We start from the raw sequence: 25402 nt of genomic DNA, 5'->3' as shown, positions 1-25402 counted from the left end.
GGAATAAATGATAAGGTGATTGCTTAGTATCTAAGTAGTGGAGATTTAAATTAAAAGTCTTCAGTCATTATTAAAACTTTAATACATTGGCATAATATTAAAATTAAAAAGACAGAATTAAAAAAAAAAAAACAAATTTAGTGCAAACGATAGTATTTCGTAAATAGATTAAAAGTATATAAATATGAACTCATTCTACTAAAAGTATTTGGTATTTAAAGTTTAGGATTAATGCATAAGTATACGTATAAAATAAATGATTTGAGGTAGACGCTAAAATCGTGCAGCCAACAATAATCATTTAAATAAAAATATAAAAGAGACTACCAAAGAACTAATGTTCACCTTATTTTACTTTAGATATAATATAATTGTACATTTACAATCTATGATGTACTTTTCGCGACATATTCCTTAAAAGGGAAAATGAAAAACCAGCCATAAAATTCACAAAACAAGGCATGCAACCAATAATACTATACATATTTTATAAAAAAAACTATTATAAACCTGTTTAACTTATTTATTTTATATTCTTCAAATCACCAAAACGATGGGTCAAAGTACACACTTATCATCAGTTTAAACAATAGTCGTGAAAGGGAATTTGTATTTAAAGCCTCTTCTTCCTAAAACCTGATAAAAAAAATTGATTATGTGATCAAATTTGTAGACCAGGAAAATCCCCTGGAAAATAAGATATAATTAATGCCAAAACGACGACATGACATTTATGTGTCCAATTTTTCTTAAACAAATTTTATTGTTTTGGTACATTAACATTTATGTAAATCGGCGGCAGTCAAAACTATAGTATTAGACGAAGAGGCATTTAGAATACATACATCCAAAATAAATAACTCCAATTTAACGATAGTCCGAGAAATCAAGACTAATGAACATTATAGGCAAATATCCCAAACCAGGCTTCCGATTCATTATTACAGATAGGCTTATCAGTTAAGTACTAGGTGTGACATTAAGTCAAAATGGTGATGACAATAAGTACTTTGACCAACTTTGGCTATTCTCTCCGTTGAGTGTCTCGTATGAGAACATTTCAAAATCAAGTAAATATCTAGTTAAGTATATTATTATAGTAACAGTTTTATTCGTACTCGTTTTGAAATGAACTTATTTACATAACACAATAACTCATTTCTCAACAATAAATATTTGCGAATATATAATAAATCCTTAACAATTTCATAAAATTTCAAATATATTCGATTTTATAATGATTATGTTTGGGCATTGCTATCACAGTTATTATTGAAAAGATTCTCATGTAAATTTAAAAATCAACGAGTTCAATACATTTTTGATATGATAATCGATGTTCTTTTAATGTAGAATTACACCAGTTGGTACCTGATTGCACACAGTCGTCATTGTTATAATATGATGTATTTAATATGGATGATTTTTTACAATATTTATGATTCCAACGAGATTCTGTCATATTCAAAATACAATTTAATATTACATTTTCTCATATTTTTTTTAAACATTTATTTATTGTCTATCGTGTAAAATATATTCGCATGTATTGTATATCACATACACATATCCAAGATAATAATTAGCTATACTTCGACATAATCGATGTCAACATTACATTACATTCTAAGTATAAAAATAAAATCATAATTTTAATAACATAAAATATTAGGAACTTTAGTCGGTAACCAATGAGAAATAAAAATATTGAAAAAACAAATTACAGAGAGACGTGATATAGTATTGCCAAGAAATAGAAATGTCTTTCATTATAAATGCTTTTTTACATTTTGCGTAATTACCTATATGTACTTAACAAATAACATTATTCAAATCATAACTTAAGTAAAATATTTATAACTATTTCAAGCAAGACATACAATAGCTGGAGACAACTTTCCTATGTTTCGACCATGAATTTTTGTTAATTCAAAATAGTTTGGTCTAAATGCCGGTACTAAGATAAATTTCGGTACTAAAATACATTTCGACTGCCTTGCAAAAACGTTCACTTTCGTGAATGCAGTAAACCTTAAAACAATCAACTCAACAACTCAATATTCAAACACAAATATATAAGTACAGGATTACAGAATAGCGAAACATTTATGAGAGTGATGCTAGTTGATAAAACTGTACACAAAGGCTATATTTAAAAAAAATAATTTGACTTTATATAGAACGTCATGTTCATCTCCTATTACATTTTATTTGCGCTAGCCTATTTTTTTTAGACTCAGAAATATTATTTCGATCTGATAAAACAAAATTGCTAAATTTAGCACGATTAAATGCACATATTAATCGATTAAGAGAAAGGTTTTAACTCTAGTCGTCAAGTCATTCTTACAACTCTAAATACTCCTTATTATATAACTTCAATCGGAGGACCTAATCGATTACGCAATATTCTAATTTTATTTACGGGAAATTGTTCTACATTCTGTTTGCGATCATTGTTATCAAAATATTATCACAATTCAATCATATTGAATTAATCTGTACCATTTTGGTCTTCAATCAAATATCTGCCACATGCTAGATATTTTAATATATTTATACTAAAGATATTTTGTTAATTTATATCTGTACTATGTACAATAGATATATTTGTTAAGATATTTGTTATTAAACTCTTTATATTCTTAGTGTAGTTTCTTACAGCCTCATAGGTACAGTGCGGAAGTAATTGTTAAAGCCATCCTGCTAATTGACAAAAACATTACAATAGGAATCAATGAAATACTCGCAAAAAGTCCTATCACATTTTTACAATACAATTTCGGTTTTCAACCTCTTGGCACATTCTATAATCAATATTATGATAAAGGCACATTCACAGATTTTAAGCACCACTTTCAATTGTTTTTTTTTATATCCTTACTCAATCGATTATAAATTATAAAATGACTTGCTCATGAGCCTCCCCGTTCTGTGTCAACTTCGTAATGCGGTCCTTTTCTATAATAAAAACAAACTATTATTAGGAATAAAATACAGATTTTAAAACATGACATTATGAACTAGAGTAAAAGTACGATAGTGTCAACATTTGAAAAAAAAATTGTAGCCGTAATTTAATTTTACGCTTATTAAATATGACTTATAAATATTTCTCAAAACTCAATATTAAAAATAGAATTTTTAATATTGAGTTATTAATTTAATTTTTAATACTGAGTTTTAATATTGAGAAACTAATATTATAAATGCGAAAGTAAGTTTATTTGTTACCTCGTTAGGCTCTATCTACTCAACCAATCTTCTTGAAATTTTGCATACATGTAGTTTGAAGTATGGAGAAGGGCACAGTGAGTTCCTTTCGTCCCGGAAAAATTACTGTTCCCGTGGGAAATTCACGCGGGCAAAGCCGCGGACAAAGCCGCGGGCAAAAGCTAGTATTCTATAAAACTAAAAATTCACATTGCGGTATTATCCTGCTTAGAAAATATGAATAAATATGACTACTTACCAATATCCCTGTCATTTAAGGGCAAGTGGCCATTCGTATTTGTCTCAGCAATGTTGTTACTGCGTTTGTAAATTCGAATACTAAACATCAAAGTTGCCCCTAAAATTGGAGAAACACCCGCAAGTATGAAAGGCAAAGTGTAAGAATTATAAATGCTATAGAGGTGACCCGCAACCGGCGGCCCTATGGTCAGGGGAAAAGCTGCTAGACCTAACATACATCCTATAGCTTGAGCAGCAAATGCATTACCACAGAGTTCAAATGCAATCGGACCAATTAATGCTATAAACGCACCATCGAAGATTCCCATGCCTAAAGAAACTGCCACTAAAAGTTCAAAACTTTTAACAAAAGGTAATATAATAGTCAGTGTACCGATAACGTAAAATGAAATTTGTTGTAACAAAATTCTATCGACACCATTTTTATCAGCTAGATAACCAAACATTAACCTGCCAACGCCTGATGCAGCAGCTATACATTGAAGAGGCAAATTTTCATATGATGTTCCAAAATTTTGTTTGATATAAGATTTTATGTAAGTATAAGGAACAAAATAACCAAATAATGCCACAGGCATAGACAATGCCCATAGTTTGTATGTTTTGTTTTTCCACATTTCGACACTAAGAATTGTTTTCAGTAAAGATAAGAAATTGTCATGTTTTTTGGACGGTTCTGTTGGAACTAAGACAATGGGCTTAAATAAAATACCACATAGTGCTATACCAAAGGTAAGTACTGCCAATACTCTAAAAAGTGAATGTAAACCATGATTTCGGATAACATGTTCCATAAGGGGAGCCATAAAAACGGTGAAGATCGAACTTCCAATTGTAACGATTCCATTGACTAAACCTAATTTCTTTTTGAAATAATGGCCTAAAATAGCAAGGGATGGAGTATAAGCGAATGATGCTCCTAAACCATACATAATTCCATATGTAAAGCAAAGAGCATTCATGTCTTTTGTGACAAATGACGAGATGACTAAGCCAGAAGTAGCTATTAATCCACCACACACTGCAGTGAGCCGAAGTCCCATAAATCCAGTCAGAACACCCGAAAGTGGAGACAGGAAGAACGTTGTGCCCATTGTTAGCGCGCCCACGAGAGCTGAAATAATAAACAAAAATGAGGTTAATCTAGTGTCTTTCTAACATTTCATAAATAGACGATTTTTCTTTGTTAGAAAGGCATTCATTTACCAAACCAAGGCAAATAGTTGAATCAAAATGGCGGCCGACGTCGCAGGTTTAATTAGAGATAAAAATGTTATAAAGAATTTTCGTGGTTATTTATTTATTAAAAAAAAATAATTTCGTGGGTAACCAAGAAATATCCTTTATATAAAACTGTTATACTGACGGCCGTAATTTTGAGTCAAACATAAGTTGAGCCGGAGATCTATTATTAAAAGAAAATTCATTAAACCTCGGTTCACTCAGTTTAAATAAAAATTTCCATAGCAACTAGGTGATCGAATATGGGTCAAAATCATATTAATCTTATCATAGTTCGTAAAGTAAACTAACGTAATGATAGTTTTAGGTGTTAACAAAATATTCACAAATTAGGAAGTTAAATCAGAGTCATAATTCCACCGTTAATAGTAATCACGTCAGGCTCTGCCGTCATTTACTAAAATGTATAATTTTTGTACTAAAAAATATTATAACTATTGAAAATATCAACTACTACTCGCTACAAAACTACTATTTCTTGCCCGCGGCTTTACTTGCTTGAACTTCCCACGGGAACAGCAGTACCTTTTTCTGGAATAAAAGATAGCCTATATCCTCCTCAGTACCTACTCCTTAATATTTATTTGTATGAGAAATTTCGAGAATCTTAAAATTACAAATGTTTAGAAAGAGGTTTTCAAAAATAACTTATATATTCAATTAGATTTACTGCCACAGTCCAAATCTTGTCCAAATGTACTTCCATAAAATATTTTTTTAAAAAGATATTCTATTCTATAAGAAACCCTAAAAGTCTAAATATATACTACCAGCCGCTGAAGTTGACAAGTGACACACAATGTCTCTTAATCTAATCGGGTCATCACTCCATCGGCAACTACATACACGCACATTTTCTGCCTAGAACACAGTGTTTCTTAGTAATTTCGTGACTTGCTAATTCAATAATGGAAGCAAAATTACGGAGGCAAAGGAAACTTGGTGTTCAAATGTATCTCAACTCTTGTTATCACGTCGGAAATATATTTCTACAAGGCAGTTTTCAAAACACTATCCGTAAATGGTATTCGGGAACTTTGAGACTTTATAAGCTGGTTTTGAATTTAGCCATGGATTAATCCTTTGTTCGCGCTAAGAACAACCGTGATCGTTCGGACATTTATTTACCGTTTTTCTAAGAAACTTGTTGTTTTGACAACGGTAATGTTCATTTACGGATCAGTTTTAACCAAGAATCAGTCAAACTGTTTTCGCGATATCGAAATGATAAAGAAAATATTAGAACGACGAGGTTCAACTGCGACCAGCACATGTTATCAGCGCGATTGGGAATTTTAAATTTCGTTTTTTAGTACCATCGTTTAGTGGCATTAGTGAGATAAAATAAACGAAAATTATAATGTTGGCACAGAATTCTACAACAATAACTATGTTTATCTTCGAACTAGTAAAGTAGAACAATACTTTATTTATGTACCTTACTCGTTAATGTCATAATATTATGCGTCAATACCTGATAAAAGATGTTATTGTAAGCTGTTGTTTATATAACAAAGATTCAATATTTCAAATACGTATCATAGATAAAATATCATATATACGTTTTTCGCTAACACCAAATACATTTTTAATGCCTATATGAACATCAAAGAAATTAAAAAAAAAACCAATTCCAAAAATGTAATTACCGAAGGTGTTCCTTTTGATTACATCTAATTCAATAATCTTTTGTAAAGTTGTTCCACTTTCTGAGCCGGGCCAAATTGTTTTTGAACTATACAAAACAAAAGTGAAATTTTCATTACATTTGGCTGAAGAAAAACATTTTTCCATTTGCCTATACAATTATAAATTAATGAGCTAGTCGCTGTCTGACTATAGAAAAAAGTGATAGCTAGCAGTGAATAGCAGGCCTTGATTTCGGTGAAAATGGATCAAATTCAATACGCGACATCAGCAAAAGAACGCAATAAGTCGACCTTCGGCGCGGGCGCCGTCTGCGATCACCGGTAGTGGCGCCAGTTGAGCGGCATTATTCCAGCACATCACGATCTGGATACATGGCACGCATCAATGGCTCAATTTCCCGATAAAATATTTTTCATATGAATTCGGTATCAGTAAACGTAGTCTTCGCAGAAAATTGAGAGTATTGATTAAAGATATTGAGAAAACGAAATAGGGGTAGATAGGTATGATGCGTTCAATTTACTTTATTTTTGGTAGTTTCCAGATCGTCCCTTGTTTCTTTCTCCATGCAAAAACCTCGATCTTGCACACTCATTTACCCCTTTTTACATAAGAATTATAATGTAAAATCTCACCTACAATTTATACAAATGAACAATTTGAGTTTTACTTAAGGTCCTATAAAGGATAAAAATTAAGCTATTCATTTATATAGAGCTTTTTATGAGTATCTGCACAAAAAATGTTTTCTATGTTTTTGGGTTTAATGTATGTATTACGCCGGATGAAATATGCTATAGGTATTACGTCATTATTTTTCTTTTAATATCAAATAAACGCGTCTTTTATCGTATATAACGGCAGATTATATAGGTATGTATCAATTGCTCTATGTTGTATAAATCAAAATAGCCCACAGCGATAAGAGTAAAACAGATTGCAAGTGACTCGCATATTTCTAATATATGTATGGCTTTATCTCTGGCTAACTGCATTTGATATTTTGTTTAAATAAAATGTTTATTTGTTCTAAACATTGAACTTGAGCCTTTCATGCTGCGAAATAAAAACATAGTTTGTGCCAGCGGCTTATCATCATCAATACCCTTTGTCCCACGACTTTTTCAATCTAGTAAACTGTGTCCACTTAGATATTTATTTTATTTAGTCGTATTGCATTTTTAACAGTGGTTCCAGTAGGAATATGTTCACATTAATCACAATTACCTACAATCTACGATTTCAAATCGAAATCCAGTGGACTATTGCCAGTGTGTCTGTTTCTGATAAAAATCTTCTAATTTAACATAATTTGTTAAGATTAGTTTTACGTTTCGCTAATCCTCTAAACAAAACGAAAGTGATATACCTAAATGTGATGGTGGCGCTAGTGTGCGTAGCGTTCGTAGCCACTTAATAAAACAGTTTTAAATTAGTTCACATCTTCTGTTAAATTATACGATTCGTAACATAAAAAATAAACAATGTCTAATTGTAATTTTAATTTGATATTTATTTTTAAAGAAATCTATATGAGATCTCTATAAGAGATGGGTACTAGGTATGGAAAGCTATGTACGCAACAACGATGTGGCTCCAGTCTGCCAATGAGACATAGCTGTCTATATTAAGTATTTTTATTTCGAGACTCGTAATTGGTTTGATTCTGTTTGATTGAATAATTGTGAATATCGTATACCTAGGTACGCAATGTAGTCACTTGCAATTAATTTGTACACACTTGTGTGACTATACGCTATAGTCACACAAGTGTGTACAAATTAATTTAATTCGCACGTGGCGTGTAAAGTGGTTATCCACAATTAGCCTAGACTAACGAGAAAGTATAGATTTATAATTAAAAACAACAGGTGCTAGCCAATATCTTATATGGAACAGAATAATGAACATTTGGTAGGTAGTCATTCAAAAACATTAATATTTTAGAACATACTCAACAATAACTCAATTGGCATTTACTATTTTATTTTTTATTATTTTACATTCTTTTCAACAATTTAGTGAAATTAATGAGAATTACAAAACTAACAGAACATAATGTAGGACATTATTCAAAACAAAGCACTCAGAGCTAACTGAGATAACTATTTGCCCCACAAAGTGATAATAATGTGAACTCGTGATAATAGATTTTATGCTAAGGTCGATTTATTGAGTATTCAATAAGGCAGTTATGTTCTTTCCGTCATAAATAGTTAAACCATGGAATTAGTAGATACTTGTACGTCACTTGTCATAGTACCTACCTACTAATTCCACGAGTTAAACACAATTAAATATTTTAAAATAGAAGGGGCGAAAAGTACACTGGCTAGAGGAACTGCGCGACAATATCTGATTTAAGAACACTATTGGAGAATAGTTTGTAAGTAAAACATCAGAACTCAGTAAAAGTTATCATACTGAGTACTGACGTTTTATTTAGGGCTAAGCTCAAATTACAGCAGACTTCTCATTGTGAGTGGCTAGAAACGTAGAAGGGAAACGCTCAGTAAATACTGGTATTGTTTTAGATGGTTAGCCATATTGACTATTGTAGTGGGAATATCAACTATGTCGCCAAGTTGTAATAGACCTTACTTAATATTTTGTAGTTAAACCTCCTATAAACTTTTGAACCCATATATTTGACTGTTATGCCTATAGACACGATAGCAGTCATACTATCTTATCATATCGTCAATATTCTATTGGATATAGGCTCTCATAAATTCAATCTGTCTTATCATTTAAAGTACCTAGATGACTGCGAGCTTTATAAAAAAAATCGATTGGGTCTGGATTTCATAAAATAAAAACTCTTATGTGTCAGGGGGCCAAGTATTTACACTCTGTTTTACACAATTATTATTATGATGGTATATCATTAATACCTTTATTCAACAGACTTGAACTATCATCAAGTAGGCCTTCAATTCAACTTGATAAGCATTTTCTGTATAAAAATCGGAGAACTGAAATATCTGATGTGAAGCTCTTAGGGTCCAGCATTTATGATATGCCGTCATAGAGCCCATGCAAACGAAATAGCAGGTAATGGCTAACTATAAAATGAATGATATATAAAACTAAGTGTACAAAATTAATAAAGAAAAAAAGGATGCTTTTCATAACAAAACAAGCTTTGCAAAGAAAATCTTTATGTAAGTACAAATTACCAAACATTTCATTTCAATATGTTTACCATATTCTTTTAGTAAGTTGTGTATAGTTACTTTCAATAAAATAATCATGATAATTTTATACATTTGATAGGTACATACATATATAACTTGTTAATGATTTGAAGCTATGATTTGAAGCTTCATGATATTGCATCATACAATTGAAATGTATAGGGAATGCTGCTGAATTAACAAGAAAATTTGGATTGTGTTTCTCTATATTACATGTATAGATACATTATTATATGTATAAGAATAGTAACATAAAAAACAATTGAACAACAACATATGCAGCCACACAAGAAGTGAGTAGTTAAATAGGTACCAACTATGGAAATATATACTTTTGCAATGTAATGTAAAACAATCTAGTGATTCTATTCCTACCTATTAGTAAATTGTTTTCAGACAATACAGTTAAATTGTACATACTATTATTTGATTAATATTTAGATATAATACATTCAGATAAATATATTATAATACTTCCCACTACTTCCAGTTGCTACTTTCCCAGCTACTGATTGTCTGAGCCGAAGTGCTTTTCTTTTTATTTATTGTCTTACTGCTGGGAAAACACACATAACGTAACACACACACTAGAGTATACACAAAATAGAGTAGCAAATAAATCTGAAGTTTTACTAGGCATACAGTTAATCCTCACACTATTTATAATTGATTAATGATGTAGTGTAGTATGTAGCAATAAGGTAAATGTAAGATATTTATTGTACAAATTGAAATAAGAAAAGTCTCACAATAAACGTCATATCAATCATTCTCCTCATACTTGACAAAGTTTTTAAAAATATAAAATAATGTACTTACATGCTCGACTTACATGATGAGACAATCCATCTTGTTTCAGTTGATATTCTAATTCTGTGAATATCACACTAAATGAATTTATTACTCCAAAAATAATTCCATTGGTAAGAAATGATGCTACCATAACCATATATGCTCTATACCCTCCATCAGGAGGGCAGGGATTGGATGTCGCTGGTTCGCGGGCATCGCCATCATAAGTAGCCAACTTTTGATCAGAGTATAATTGTCTTCCTGTTAACAAGTCAGAATTTTCTCTCTTCACCATTTTTGAATTTTAGGATATTTTTCTGTATCATTAAAAGCTTATCTACGGGTCAATTACACGTGGAGTTTCAAGTTTCTCTGATATTATTTGTTCATTCATTTATATAAATTATATGAGCTTTTGGATAAATATCTTGATAACGAATATTTAAATTTTTTATTATCTTGCTAACTTTCTGTTCTTCACTGTATTCTTTATTTATAAAAATTGCGAACTGCGAATTGCGAAAAACTAACCTACTGCTCCGTAAGAAGTTCAATGGGTGAATGAATGAATTGAATATTCAATGACATTAGATGTATGTTTGACGTTGACGGTTTAATTGACAAACACCGACCGATCGGTGTTCGTCAAAGAAACCGGGCCAGCCAGCTGACTATGTATCTTTCATGGATTTAGCAGGTGTTGAGTATAAGTAAGTTAGTGGACAGCCACCACATTTAAAGGTTATATTCTATTATAATATATTGTTTATGGTTATCTCATAGAGTGACATTGTTGTTGTGAAAAAAGGTTTGAATTTGTAAGACGTTAAAATGTAGCAGATAGAAATAGAAGAGAAATAAAATGATTTAATATAAAGGAACTTTAATTAATAAGGGCATTCAGATCTATAAAGCCAATAATAGGTAAGTACTTGGTCGGAGTATCTACTAATAGAAAGAAAGAAATCATTTATTCGGCAAACACATAAAATCCAAACCCTATTAGTAAGTACTCCGTGGTACTACCTACACAATAAAAAATACTACACAATACAAAAGTACCTATTGGTACTTCGTACCGTACCTAGCGGACTACCTACTAATTCCATGGTATTGCCATATAATTAGAAAAGTGTCCCGCGCGCGGGGCTAAAAAACAAGAATGCTGTAAAAACGGCAACGAGTGCAACCAAATTGATTGTCATAAAACTTCCCGGACTCCCGGCTAATCACATACAAAGTGGCAGATTATTATTATTATTTGATTATTCCGAGAAACGAGATTTATTGGAGGGGGCATCACTAGCCTGAGATGACGTATGGGTGACGTGCCGTCGAAATGTCAATGTCAAACGCATTGGCTTGGCACAGTGTGTGTGGTGGACATCGTTTGTTGCCAAGGTTTTCGTAGTTTTCATTTTCAGAAAATATTTTTCTCATAAACTTGAATTTTCTAGTAACGACATCTCAAATTATGGCACCTACAGACTGGGATGAAATTAAAAGGCTAGCAGCCGATTTCCAAAAAGCTCAGTTAAGCTCTACTTCTCAAAGGTCTACTTCCTTTTTTATTCGTTATTAAAATTTATCTGTGTAAATCTAACCAAATTTATTTTTTTTTCATTATTTACTTTCAGATTGTCGGAAAGAAATTGTATTGAAATAGTGACGAAACTCATAGAGCTTAAACTTATAGATGTTATATTTACCACAGATGGTAAGGAGTATTTGACGTCACAGCAGTTGATTAAAGAAATAAAAGATGAGTTGTATGTCCAGGGAGGCCGCATCAATACTGTGGACCTTGCTAAAGAACTAAATGTCGATTTAAATCAGATTAATACTTGTGTTTCTGAGATAGTGAGAGGTAAAGAAGTTCAACTTGTGTCTGGGTATTTAATAGCATACTACTATTTAGAAAAAATTGCAAGGGAAATCAATGAAAAACTTCAATTGCAAGGCCAAATATCTGTGGGTGAGCTTACTCTGCAATATGACCTTCCTGCTGAGTTATTACAGCATAATGTCATCGAAAAATATTTGGGCAAAATTATATTGGGGAAGCAAGATGCTTCAGACTCAAGAGTATTTTATACTGAAGAATATATTACACGAACAAAAGCCAAGATTCGTGGAGCCTTAATAGGTCTCTTGAAGCCAACACCAGTCACAGTAATAATAAACCACTGTAATCTTGCTGATCGTTTATTTATGAATTTATTTGATCAAGTTAATGCGCCTGGTGTACTAACTGGGCGACAAGCAGGTGCCCTGTATGTACCTTCTTGTTATACAAAGTCCCAAAATGACTGGGTAATTAGTTTTTTTAAACAAAACAATTACCTAGAATATGATGCGTTGTCCCGCTTGGGTATCTCTGATCCAAAAGGTTATGTGAAGAGAATTCTGACTAATGAAGATTTAACCTTTCTTAGCAGCTGTGTAATTGGTTCACAAATTAAACAGCAATTAGAGACAGCATTGGAAGAATGTATTTCTTCAAAAAGTTACTTAGATATTGTACAACTGCTTCCATCTGTTTTGTCTGACACTGACATTGCGAATGTCCTAGAGGCACTATTGATAAACAACTCAAAAGGCACTATTCTATTTGATAATACAGGTGAGTTTCTATTGTTTAACATATTTATGTATAATTTATGAGAAGGTATACAATATAGAGGAAGTGTTTGTAAGATGAAGAAGATTACCCTAATTTTCAGAAATATTCAATTAACTCTTTACCACCAGGAAGCTACATTATTCCTAAGTGTTATTGGGTACTTTTAACACAAGAGTGTATAACACAGTATGTTCACAGTCACTGACAGTCTTGTTTAAAATTAAAAATATTTTTCAGTTTTCAGTACTCATTTCATTGATAATCTTAAACAAAGTTGTATGCCTGTTATGCATAAAAAAGCTGAAGCAGTTGTGAAATCTGGCAAATATCAGCAGTTCTATTTAGAAAAGCAGCTAAGTAAAGTATCAGATATGGGGCAGCATGGACATGTGGACCACAAAGCTGAGAGGCGAGAGGAACGGAGAAGAAAGGCTGCTTCTGGAAAAGGTGGTGGGGGTACACAAGGTCGTGAGACTAAAACAAAAGCTGTTAAAAAACACCCAAGGTCCAAACAAGCTGTCCATGATTCCGATTCAGATGATAATTCCAATGTGACGAAACAGATCAAAACTGATCTGGAGATTATTAGTGTAGAGGATGTAGAAAATATCATAAAAGAAGCTCTCGAAAATGAAGGCCTTGATGATCTTTTGTCTCAAATTGCTGAACATCTGCAAGGGTAATGGCGTTTTGTTATTAACATATTTATTAATTAAAAATGAAATTAAGTGCAATTAACTAGAAGTACTATTAGAATAAAAAAATAAATATGAACCCTATATTTACTTTAGCTTACATTAAAAAAATTCTAATATGTAACAGAAATAAGACAATAATTTTGGTTACTTTTGCAGAACTCTCAATTTGGCTGGCTTAGCATTAGCAAAGGACACTGCTGACAAATTGCTGCAAGATACTAGTCAAAATAGGAAGCAAACACACGCTTCCACTCAGGACAAGATCAACATTTTGGTAAATGACATTAAATTGTATGAGAAGGGTTTGAAAACTTTGCCATCAGATCAACAACCACAATTCATCAAGTACTTGTTAAAATCTCTTGGAGCGGATGTCCTTGCAGAATTCTGCAAGTATGCTGCAAATCAATGCAATCTTTCAGTGCAAGTAGATACTTTATCTGTTGAACAGAGGAATAAAATTATGAATGATTTGACAGAGGAATACAAAAAACCGCTGTTGGCTCTTAATGGAACCATTACTGAACAAAATATGGAGCTATTTTATCAGGCTGTAGATGTGTGTTTGTCAGAGTGTGGTATGATTTTAAAGAAAATTGACAAAAAGAAGGACAAGTAAGTGTATCTAATGATTCAATTCATTGAAATATTTTTGTATTCAATTTTTTTTGGGTTGCAAACATGAAGATATTTAGATTAAGAGTTTCATTTTATTATATATCTATGAGTTGTTAGTATACACTGTAATTTGTTGATACAAGGACTTAGTTTTTTTTTTTCAACTATACTGGTGCTTTATAGCAACCAAAATATATATTTTGGTCAGGGATGTCATCCTCAACTACCTGCCCGTTAATCTTAGTGTGTCAGCGCATCACTAAAATTTAACAATTTTTTTTCAGATTATTAATTCAAAATCACAGAGAGAAATTGATATCTGAATTAGAAGTTTGTGAAGACCCTGCCTTGGGCTTGCATTTGGCTGCACTAGCGACGTTTACCATCATTACACAAAACATGCTTCATGCTTCCGGCAGGCAGGTCCCTGTTATCATTGCTTTTCTTAAAGCTTATTTGAAGGAACAAGATTTTCAAAAACTTCAGCTGTGCCATGGTGAGCATCTTATTCATTTATGTGACATCCAGTGTTAATCATAGTCATTTAATTACTCAACGTGGACAGATTTAAAAATAATATTTTACTATGAAAACTGGGCTTTTTACTAGTACTTAGTTTTAGATAGGACCACTCCACATAGCCTTGACAGCTGGTAGGCTACAATCGCTTTCCCAAAGAGGGTTAACGCAAATCAGGGCCTCAATTTATTAATACATTACACCCCGGGCTTTGGGCTATACAGCTGTGAATGCAACTGGGAATACGCGAAGATGAGAGTGAGAAATTTAGAAACTGTGAAGATCCTTCAATAAAAACTAACATAACTCCAAAATGTACCACTTCGGCGGGTAAACTGCTAAACAGTTGAGAAAAAAATATCTCGATGTATATTATTCAATCACTCCAACAATTTTTTCTTTGCAGAATTAGTTGCAAAATATTTAACGGCTGCTGAAGATGAGAAGGCAAATGTTGAAGATAGACTTCAGGATGAAATGCCAGGGCTTAAAAATATGGTCAACGAAATTAAGAAAAATAAGTAATACTTCTAAGGAATTTATGTATATTTGAAAATGAATATTCTAAAATAAAGGTGACACAGGTACAAGCATACATTTTGAAGTTATATTTTCATTTTTACTAAATCTTTAAGCTTACTTATTGGGTATTAGGTGAAATTAATTTTGAATTTAGACCGTAAACATACAGGGTAGTTCGTAATGAAAATATTTTGATAAGTCTAAGCAACTAACTGAGTTAGTTAATGTAGTTAGTTACCATCATGTGACAGGTTCCAACTGTAAAGGAATTTAAGTTGTAGAAATTACTTTCGATAAGTAAAAGTCGTTAATTTCTTTTTCTCTTCATAACCACAGTATAGTTAGTTATACAGTTGATTGTCAAGACTTGAGTCCGAATGTCGGCAGCGACTCGCCCCGCAAATGGTGTATTACTTTATACTATACTATATAGCAGCTATATAGTTCTTCATAAAAAACTGCTATACAGTTATATCAATTAAAGTTACGTTTATTGGTTGATGATAATAAAACACTTCTTTCATCTGGCTGAGGCATTTATTAACATTTATTTTTGTTTTTCAATTTTTTATCTTAATACAACATACATAGTAATTAACAATACATAATAAATAGTCCAAAAGTATATTACGCCTACAAAATAGCGTAGTCGTTATAAGATTATCGCCATATGAGTTGCTTGCACTTTTCGCAAAACGGCAGTGCAACTCATTCATGACATAGTTGAAAAAATGGGATCACTCTCTGAGAGAATGCGTGTTGCACGATGTTGACCAGCTGGAGTGGCGAGGATTGCAATCTGTGGCAAGCGACAGATCCTCTCTGAGGTTAATCCATTTCCCAGTAAGCTATGCAACGTCAGCGACTCGGTCGGCCGGGCCGACCAGCAAGCGCCGGCGACGGAGACTTGTGAAGGTTATGGCAAGGTCGCGTGTTCAGTTTCAATGGTTTCATGGTTTGTGCGATAAGAAATAGTTAATTTGTTTGTCTTTTGCCAAACATAACACTTGAGAAAATATACCTATTTAATATCTATCTAGTGGTAATCAATTAAATATATGTATCTACAAAAATAGTTTGCATTTTTAAATAATATCAAGGAAAACAGCTGACGAAATTACATTTCCATTGTTGTAAGGAATGGGCAATATCTATTAAGGTACTATCAAATGCGGAAAAAATTCTTACGAAAATGTTTTTCATATAGGTAATTGACCAAATAAAAAGATTTCGTGTTATAATCACTACAATCGTGTCATCTAAAAATATGCATCTTCAACATTAAAGAGCGTTGAAGCACTTCTCTTCCACTTGAACGAGATTAGATATTGTTCATATATAGTAGCTATGAGAAATAGATATTACAATATGTAATTTGAACTGAGTTCGGAAGATCTACTGAGCCGTCTTTCTCGTCTTACTAAAAAGATTGTCGTAACTGCATTCAACCGCAATATTTGCGAGTTATAAAAGTGCTTAGAAACAATTTATATATAAATGTTACTTTCGTTTAGATACATGTAGAGAATTGTGACCATAGTCTGTGCTTACATATATATAGTAATAACTAGATAAATATATAGTGAGGGGTGCGTTGGAGGTGTGCGTACTGCACGGCCACTTGGTGTATTGCGCACCGCACAGCGGCGGCGATTCCTCTAGAAGTAGAAAAAGTGTCATAAACTACCTCTATGTGAAAATCGACAGCGCCCCAGGCGTATTTTACAAGCGACAGCGTCGTTCACGCTCCACTCGAAGTCATAAGTGTACAGACAGGGGACACCAATAAGCATCTTCGTATTCTACGTACACATAGGTACAATCAATATATTAGTACATACCAATAAAATTGACCAAAATTGCTAAATTGCTAAAAAATGTTTACAAAATAATTGGAATGTGAACAAAACTTGGGGTGTACCAAATCGTCTTATATAGCTTTAGCTTTCGACGGTTCGCAAGCACAAACAGATAACACTGTAATCTGTATTAAATACAGACTCAAATATTTGTAACATGTTAGGTACACAATATATAGATATATAAATCAATAGTAATCACATTGATAGGTACATAGTCTATTCTCGAGATCGTGATTTGCGTCTTAACCTAGAGTATTTAAAATATCACAATAAATTGCTGTGCACATACGAAACAGGCAAATTTTGAGTGCAATTACATTAATGTTTTATAATAGCATTACTTTTCATCCTAATAAAACATTTACACTTAGAAAATTATATACTTCATACATTATGAAATGAGTAGATAAATACAATAATGACTAGTCGCCGAAAGTCAAAGGGGAAGAAATTACTACAAAAGTATAAGTACAAAATAAATCTCTTTCTTAGGAGAAATACTTTATAAAAGTGAGGCAGCAAAACTCAGGTATAACGGTAGATCATATCGGTGGAAATATTATTCAATACAAGATATCCCTCATGTTGGCTACTTGTTACTTTGGCTAACAACATTAAGTCTTATGAGAATTCATTGGCACTAATATTGTGTTATTTCAGGTAAATGCATTAGATATAAATATATAACAAAGAAATATATAACAAAAGAGTATTTACCTAAAACTAAATTCGATCTTTTATGATCAAGATTCGTGTGCGAATGTTACTTTAAATTTTCTAAATGAATTTCATAATCGATAAAATTTTCGTGAGATACATCAAAGCTGTGTAAAAATATATGCATTGTTTTGTTCATAGGGTATCTGATGAATTTTATATAAATACCGCAGAGTCTGATGGCTCAAGAACTAGGTTCTAACAGACTACAACGGTATTTATTTAGTGTTCGATATATTTTCGTAGACTATGAATTTTATAGTTATTCGATGTTTAAAAAAATTAGCTTCGATGTGCCTCCTGAATCTCACAAAAACTTATCGTTTTACGGCTTTTACAAATGTTCACATCCATTTTTAAGGCTATGCCCTACCGAGTCTAATAACCATATAATCTACATCAATATTAATTACAATTTAAGTTTGATTAGCATAATATTTTGTTTGAAATAAATCTGATATCATCTAAATGCTACACACTAATCTGGTGCCTTTTAAAATTATAACTACTTTAATAATTAAATATAATTAATAATGGCTTAATTTGGTGCAATCCCACTATATTTAATTTATAGAAAATTTGGAGTTTTATCATACACTTAATTTAACTAGATATATTCGATATATTTTTTATTAAAATTACCATAATTTAGTAATATATATATTAATAACTGCTACAACAATATTCTAATTGCTATCGTACGTAATAATATTAGATAGATTATAATGTAGTGTAAACACCACGTGTATTTTATTTGTATCATAGAGTTAATTCCGAGAATCTCTATATCTTAAAACTAAGTATAATATCTATTAGAATTTAGAATTGGATGTGAACAATGTGAGCTTTGATGTGTTTTAAATGATTAAACAACGAATAAATATTTCAAGTATTGATTTTATAAAATAATTCTGTTTATTTGTAATATTTTGGGAAGCTCACATGGCGTCTTCCGATGTCCGGCCTTTGTTTTTTAATGTTTTTATTGTTACAATCTTGTAAACCAATGAATTCTCTTAAAAGACGCATTTAATATAACAAAACCTTCCAAGAAATATAATTCAAAATATTTATACAACGATATCGCATAATTTAATAAGTAAAATAAATAGGAACTGATTAATGACTAGACTCGTTACTAACTCAGCTCAGACTTTTCGGCAAATGACTACAACAATCACTTTCAGTCAAATCTCTAATTTTGTGCTAATTTATTCAAAAACAATATTCCAACAAATATGTTTGAGTATTAAAAGAGATAAAGTCTCTTGAGAATTAAATAAAACTTTTGTTAACCAAGTATTTGGGTTTATATTTTAATTTAACAATAGTAGCTGCCCATAGTTGAGATCCTATGTTAACTTATATCATTCTTACCGTCCTAAAGAAACTGAATCAGTATAGAACACGATATACCAAACTAAATGATAACCTATTTGTAGAACGAACTAAATCTGTCGGCAACTGTTCTCAGCACTCTCGACTGGTATACAGGCGCCGTTCGCCACATATAGGCCGAATTTAAACCAATTTAATTAAATTATTATACCTATGTACACATTCATAGAGTTCTCTTATTTTATTTTACAACCCTCATTATAATAAGGAATGTTTTATAACTCAATATAGAGTAAATACATACATAAAGTGAATAAATATATCAACAAATCGACATAAACATTTATGTTTCGTCAAATGAAGAACTATATTACTCTAAAATATTATGTATATGTTCTACGACTAACAATGTCGACTACCAGTCTCACATTTTAGTTTAATAAGTGCTAGAAGGTACGAAATACTTGGAAAATAAATCAGCTGCGGGAGGAGTAATTGGGACGAAACCAGATCGCGTCACTTTCGTTCGTCGCATACGCTGCACGCACCAGCACATGTCAAACTGTTCGCTGCCGAGAACCTTACACTACACTTTAAGTGGTCATGTTTTTGGCGTATGCTGCACCACTACTTGATATGTTTTATTACGTTCAACCCTTTTAGTAATGTTGACTGGTTGCGTCCGAATGGCAGCTGCACTGGCGCCCGCGGTGCCGGGAGGTGCGCAGTGGTCGGGGTCCGGGGCTTAGCGTCCGCGCGCCCACCGCAGCAGCGCGTCGGCCAGGACGTCGAGGTGGGCTTTCGTCTGCAAACAGATCACATCATTATTCATTTGATGAAATAAACTGCACGTTTATGTAGTGCGTTTCTGTAGTCTATTAATTCGGGTGTAGACGATTATGGCTTGTCGTCATTGAGACAAAGAAGCGCGATGAGACGCGACGCGAAAATATCTTATGTGTGGATTTAGATTTAGTCCTATATTATACATTATAAAAATCTGAAATTAAAAGCGACGTTCTAGACGTACGCAATAATAATAAAAAATAGTAAATCTAAAGCAAATACAAAGACTATGTGATCGACAAGAAATTACTAGCTAATGGGCTAAAACAACTGTATGCGTCCAGATCAATAACGGTACGTTTTGTAGATGGGCTACACCGTAGCAATCGCTACGATATCCTTTGTGAGGAAATCTTATAAGTTCTACCGGCTAATGTCATGTCTTGCTCAGGTAAAATTTAGTTAAATAACCGTTTTTAGGATGATTAGCTGGCTTCTTGCTAGTATTTTGTAAGGTATCAGTCTCAATTCAAGAGGAATAATATAAATATAATATGTGAAGGCGGATCATTGGGATTGTGAAATTACACTGTTTGAAAAGTGTTATTAATTGATAATTATCGTTAAAAACTCTGCTTAAATATTTGATCACAATATTGATAATTTCAAACACCGATAAAAAAACTACTAAGAAAACACTAACCGTTTTATAGAACATGCAGGCTTGTCGGTCTTCGTCCTCGCCGCTGGGACAGTCTATGAAGCCGTCGCAAAGCACGTGGTCGTCGATGCAGCGATAGCGCCCTTGCCGGTCCGGCGTCGGACAGGCGAACCGCTCCATGCCGTCCGCTGCTGGCGGACATTCTGAAAAAAATATATATTTTGGCAAAATGATTACTTTCATACCGCATGATCTTTTGCCCACTTTTTAAAGCCTATTTTATGTCTCACGCACTGGGCAAAGGCCTCCCCTTTCTGCTTCCATAACTGCTATTTAATTACTTTTTGTCCACGGTGCTATAAAATACTGATGCCAATTAGGCAATCTGCTCCTTAGTTAATTGCTGCAGTCACAATATTTAGTGCGAATAATTGACGTTTCGTTGTAAGAGTGAGGAGGTGTTATAAGTGTTCTATCGAGTCAGCCGTCTAAAAGGAAATAATTAATTATTAATGTATCTTACAACTGTTAGTATATAGTTACAAAAGGTTAGTCTTTTGAAGCCACAGATTTGCTTAAAGGTGCGTTTCATATAAATACGAACCGTACGAGTAATTTAAAGCATTCCTATCTAAATAATACCTTTTCATCAAAGCTGAAAGCTGTCCGTTTTCCATCCCCTTACCACAAAGATATATTTATGTATTTACACAGGGTCATGTCAGTCACTTTTGACTTTAGGTGTTATGACTACTACGTATGAATAGGGTCACCTACCTACATGTTTTTGGGTTAAATGAACTGTGCTGCTATGCTAACAAACATTACCCACGCCCGGTTTATTTTTTATCTCACTGGAGATCTAAAGGAAAAAGAGACTACTAAAGTTCAAATAAAATCAGGGTATCATTACATTTATTTCAATCCGAAGAAAAACTAGAAAAATTATTTTGTAAATCGTCTTTTGACATTAAATTTTACTAGTTTTTAAAGAAAATATATTTTATTTTAAAAATGCTGATATAATTGACATAAATTTATAAATATAAGGGTAATATAAAACGGCAAAACCACACCTCGTGACGAAGCTCAGACACGTTCTAATGATTTTATCACAGTTGTTTTCCAAGGCGCGTAAGTACCCACGAAAATGTTGACGAATGATTATTTCCACCAACCTTTTCGGTTAGTCGTAATAATGATTAATGAGCCCCGTGGAACAAATGGTTAGTTTAGTTGGTACAAAACTTTACCGGATGAGCTAATACATTTCTGTGGTTATAAATGAATCTAAATAAATAACTGGTCGAAGTTTTAGTACGAACATGGTATATGAATTCGTCTATGATCTACATCACGAAGGTAGTATTTCCCTCATAAAATTGACACTATTTGCACAAGTGAATTTGATAACTACATAATTTACATAACGAATACAAATGCAATCAACTGAAATTACAATGAAATAGTTAACTAAAAAAAGGCTCGTTTTCCAATCAAGTCAGTTTATATTACGTTTTCCAATCAAGACGTTAAAATGTAGCAGATAGAAATAGAGAGAAATAAAATGATTTAATATAAAGGAACTTTAATTAATAAGGGCATTCAGATCTACAAAGCCAATATTAAGTAAACAAATAGTCATTAATATTCATATACTTTCGCGCGTATCATCAGGAGTTCTGAATAATTCAAACAAGCTAATTGGAAATCTCCATGGAAAATTAGCAATGAAATATTTTCTAGCGTTAAAATTGTTTTGTGAGTGACATACCCAAAATTACTCGATCGGATGTTGCTGCCAGTAATAATAGTAATCTAATCTATCACAAGCTGTCAACAGTAGCGATATGTGCCCAATTTGGCCCTGGATTTGGCCCTTAGTCAAAAGTATGACTTTGCAAATTCATGATGTAAGGTCAAAATGGAAATACTGACTTCAAAACCATAGGCAAGCAAGTTTAATAATATTTTTTATTTCAAGTCTAGTATAGTATAGTATTATGCTATTATTTTTACAAGTTTCATTTTTTATTTAAAACTATGCTTAGGGCATGATCTGTTATTATTTGTCGTTATGCTATTTGATCACCCAAGTCAAGACAATAGTCTCGAACAGCCTAGGCACTACACATACGAGTACGTGTATTTCAGAGGCATCCCGTTTCTCTTAAAGTTACAATGTGACGATAAGCCACTCTGCCGCGAGCGTCTATTTTTAGCGTCGCCAGGGAAAGTGCGGACCGCGGCGGGTCGGTTGCGCGCGCCCTCAATACACAACCCCTATTCACTTTGTGGGGAGACCGCGACGTCTTGTGCATTCCTAAGAAGGCCATGGATAGAATTGGTCAGGTAAATTGTCCAAGTTCAAACGAGATTGTCAAATCATTGATATATTCGGAAGCATTAAAAAGAAAAAGCATTTCTTTTCTCGTTCAAACACAGAACATTTAAATAGCCATTGTTCGTATACCTGTCAAATCGATTCTCGATCGAATCTACAATCGATTAGCTTTTTTGTAATCGCTTTTATGGAAACAAGTTTGAATATTTGATACATTGTATATCTACATTTTCTAGTTAAGTGCATTGACTTTGTAACGAATTTGAGGCCAATGACTTGAATGCTTTTGACCTGAACTTACCTAATAACGAAATTCTAAAAATATCTTGTGATGTTATTTTGAATGAACGTTATTTTGAATTTCGAGTAATGATTATGACATTCATTATTTTAAGTCAACAACTGCAAAGATGTTAAAAGAAACAAGATCACAGTTAGTATTTACATTTTTAATTGTGATTGCGTTATTTTTTAAGCATTTGATATTACTTTGCTTTCCCATGATTAATATATTTTAGTAATTTATAATTATAACCGATTTTATATTTATTAAGACATATATAAATATTTATTATCATTACTGAATTTCCAAAATGTTCACATTCTACATTTGAAGTGTGCGAAGTACTCAATATTTGAGACAGACCATCTAGCGGTCATACACCTCACAGCTGCCTGTAATTCGTATATATTATATTAGTTATTGTCTATACACATATATACAATAACTACCTGCTGACATCTATTTTTGTACTAGCATCGATCGGCACTCTAATGCGTAGTTTAATCCATCGTTAAGTGTTTTTAACGTTTCCCGAGAGACGGTTAGTTAATATTACCGAGAGAATTGAATTATGTGGAACCAATTTTCTGTATCTACTTACTTGGCCTTGAGTCCGAGGTAGTTTTCCCTTGAGATTTTCCTACCGATCAATTTATGTAAAATATGCTATAAAGATTGGTATTCTAAATTGTATTTTGATAAATCGAGGGAGCTATCCGATACTACGGATTATGTAATATGCTGTGCTAATATGTTGTTTCCTTGAACGGCTGACGTTGCCGAATTCATACATACATAATAGAAAAGATTTGTATTTTTGTTTAGGCCGATTTTGATTAAATTGGGCAATGAGGTTAAAGGAAACCTTCAACCGGGGCAGGCCGCTAGTAATTAATATATACGCTGTCTACGTATTGAATGTCGAATTGAATATGACATGACATTAGTAAAAAAAAATTGGTATTTCAGTTCGGTTTGTAAATTACTTAAGTACGTAAACGTTAAAATAAAAGTAAACTTACTTTGTATCGTCAACTATTTAATATATCCATTATATGTATCAGTCAGTTCTAGTTGTATCACCGCGTCATGCCTAATGCTACGATAGCAAACTGGCTTTGTTTTAAAAAATGTTCCGTCTCATTTTTTCGTTCTATGGCTGCCTAAATTAAAATCCTAGCAAACATTGCGAGAATCTACAAAACAAATACTTTCACAACAAAAGTTTCAAGATCCTATTCAAGGAGTCACTTGTTACGGTTTCTATTTGATATACCAAAACTCAAACAATTATTTGTAGTATTGCGAGTGGAATGGAAAGTTAGAGCTGCTTAGAGTTTGTAAATAAATAACTTCGTAGGCATTATCCTGAGCCGGCCGTCTGTCGGTGATCAAGGCCGGCCCCGCAGACTCGCCGGCGACTAATACGTCACTTGCCATCATTATTATAGCAAAATAACATACTTAAAATGAATTAAGAACTTGAAGACGATTATTAACGACGATATTATTAAATACACATCAATCGTTTATCTTTATGTGAAGATTGTATATTAATTGTGGAACTTGATTTAATTACCTAACTGTTATCATCATAAGATTTTTGAAAAATATTTTGATTCTTAATAATAAACGAACATTCAGTAAAACAACGATGTCCCTAACAATATGGCTGGTATTGGCAAGGACAGAGGAACAATTACCAAACCACTCTGATACTAAACAAATTAGATTTCCATGGAAACCGTCTAATGGAAATAAGTTCTTCGCAGGAATTAAGCAGAGTTAAAATGCACCTCAAGCACTGTTTTTCTGGTCGAGGGGCGAGTGACTTTGGCTCCAACCCGATAAATATTTACAAAGCGTCGTGAGACATGCTTTTATTTCCAAGCACGATTTTGGTGCAATACTGACTTGGGACTCTTGTTCTTCATCGTTTAGGAGATTCAAGTTTTAAGTCGGCAGACGCGTGAAGACAAGTAATCCGGATTAGAAACACTCATAACTTGCGGAAAGTTGGAACTTTTTCTGCGTTTTAAAATGTTTTGCAGGTATGGGTTTGCTTGAATAAGAATG

The 25402-nt window shown here is 32.7% G+C and overlaps 3 protein-coding genes across 4 annotated transcripts in view; 1 reads left to right on the top strand and 2 right to left on the bottom strand.

Moving 5' to 3' along the window:
• Positions 1 to 64: 64 nt before the first annotated feature.
• Positions 65 to 10924, bottom strand: kar (karmoisin). Of its 2 annotated transcripts, none has more exons than XM_053748896.2 (3): positions 10383 to 10924; positions 3473 to 4588; positions 65 to 2961 (listed from the first exon to the last, which is right to left on the bottom strand). In XM_053748896.2, the coding sequence occupies exons 1-3, from the start codon at positions 10648 to 10650 to the stop codon at positions 2900 to 2902; spliced, it is 1446 nt and encodes a 481-aa protein (XP_053604871.1). In that variant the 5' UTR covers positions 10651 to 10924; the 3' UTR covers positions 65 to 2899. The 2 variants fall into 2 exon arrangements, with proteins under 2 accessions (XP_053604871.1, XP_053604872.1); XM_053748897.1 differs by having other exon boundaries at positions 10396 to 10529.
• A 761-nt stretch (positions 10925 to 11685) lies between these two features.
• Ufl1 (UFM1 specific ligase 1) lies at positions 11686 to 15408 on the top strand. Its single transcript, XM_053748660.2, has 6 exons — positions 11686 to 11909; positions 11993 to 12978; positions 13216 to 13657; positions 13833 to 14291; positions 14579 to 14790; positions 15220 to 15408. The coding sequence occupies exons 1-6, from the start codon at positions 11830 to 11832 to the stop codon at positions 15336 to 15338; spliced, it is 2298 nt and encodes a 765-aa protein (XP_053604635.1). The 5' UTR covers positions 11686 to 11829; the 3' UTR covers positions 15339 to 15408.
• A 4445-nt stretch (positions 15409 to 19853) lies between these two features.
• The window catches only part of jeb (jelly belly), a 62786-nt gene continuing 57237 nt past the window's right edge, over positions 19854 to 25402 (bottom strand). Inside the window, exons 3-4 of the mRNA XM_053748661.2 lie at positions 20742 to 20902; positions 19854 to 20057 (exon numbers count right to left, since the gene is read on the bottom strand). Of these exons, the coding sequence (XP_053604636.1) occupies positions 19998 to 20057; positions 20742 to 20902 (221 nt within the window). The 3' untranslated portion in view covers positions 19854 to 19997. The remainder of the gene's footprint in view (positions 20058 to 20741; positions 20903 to 25402) is intronic.

The sequence above is a fragment of the Plodia interpunctella genome, chromosome 8 (assembly GCF_027563975.2).
Source record: "Plodia interpunctella isolate USDA-ARS_2022_Savannah chromosome 8, ilPloInte3.2, whole genome shotgun sequence".
Taxonomy (NCBI): domain Eukaryota; kingdom Metazoa; phylum Arthropoda; class Insecta; order Lepidoptera; family Pyralidae; genus Plodia; species Plodia interpunctella.
The sequence above is the reverse complement of the archived record's forward strand: the minus strand, read 5'-3'. Positions and strand labels throughout refer to the sequence as shown.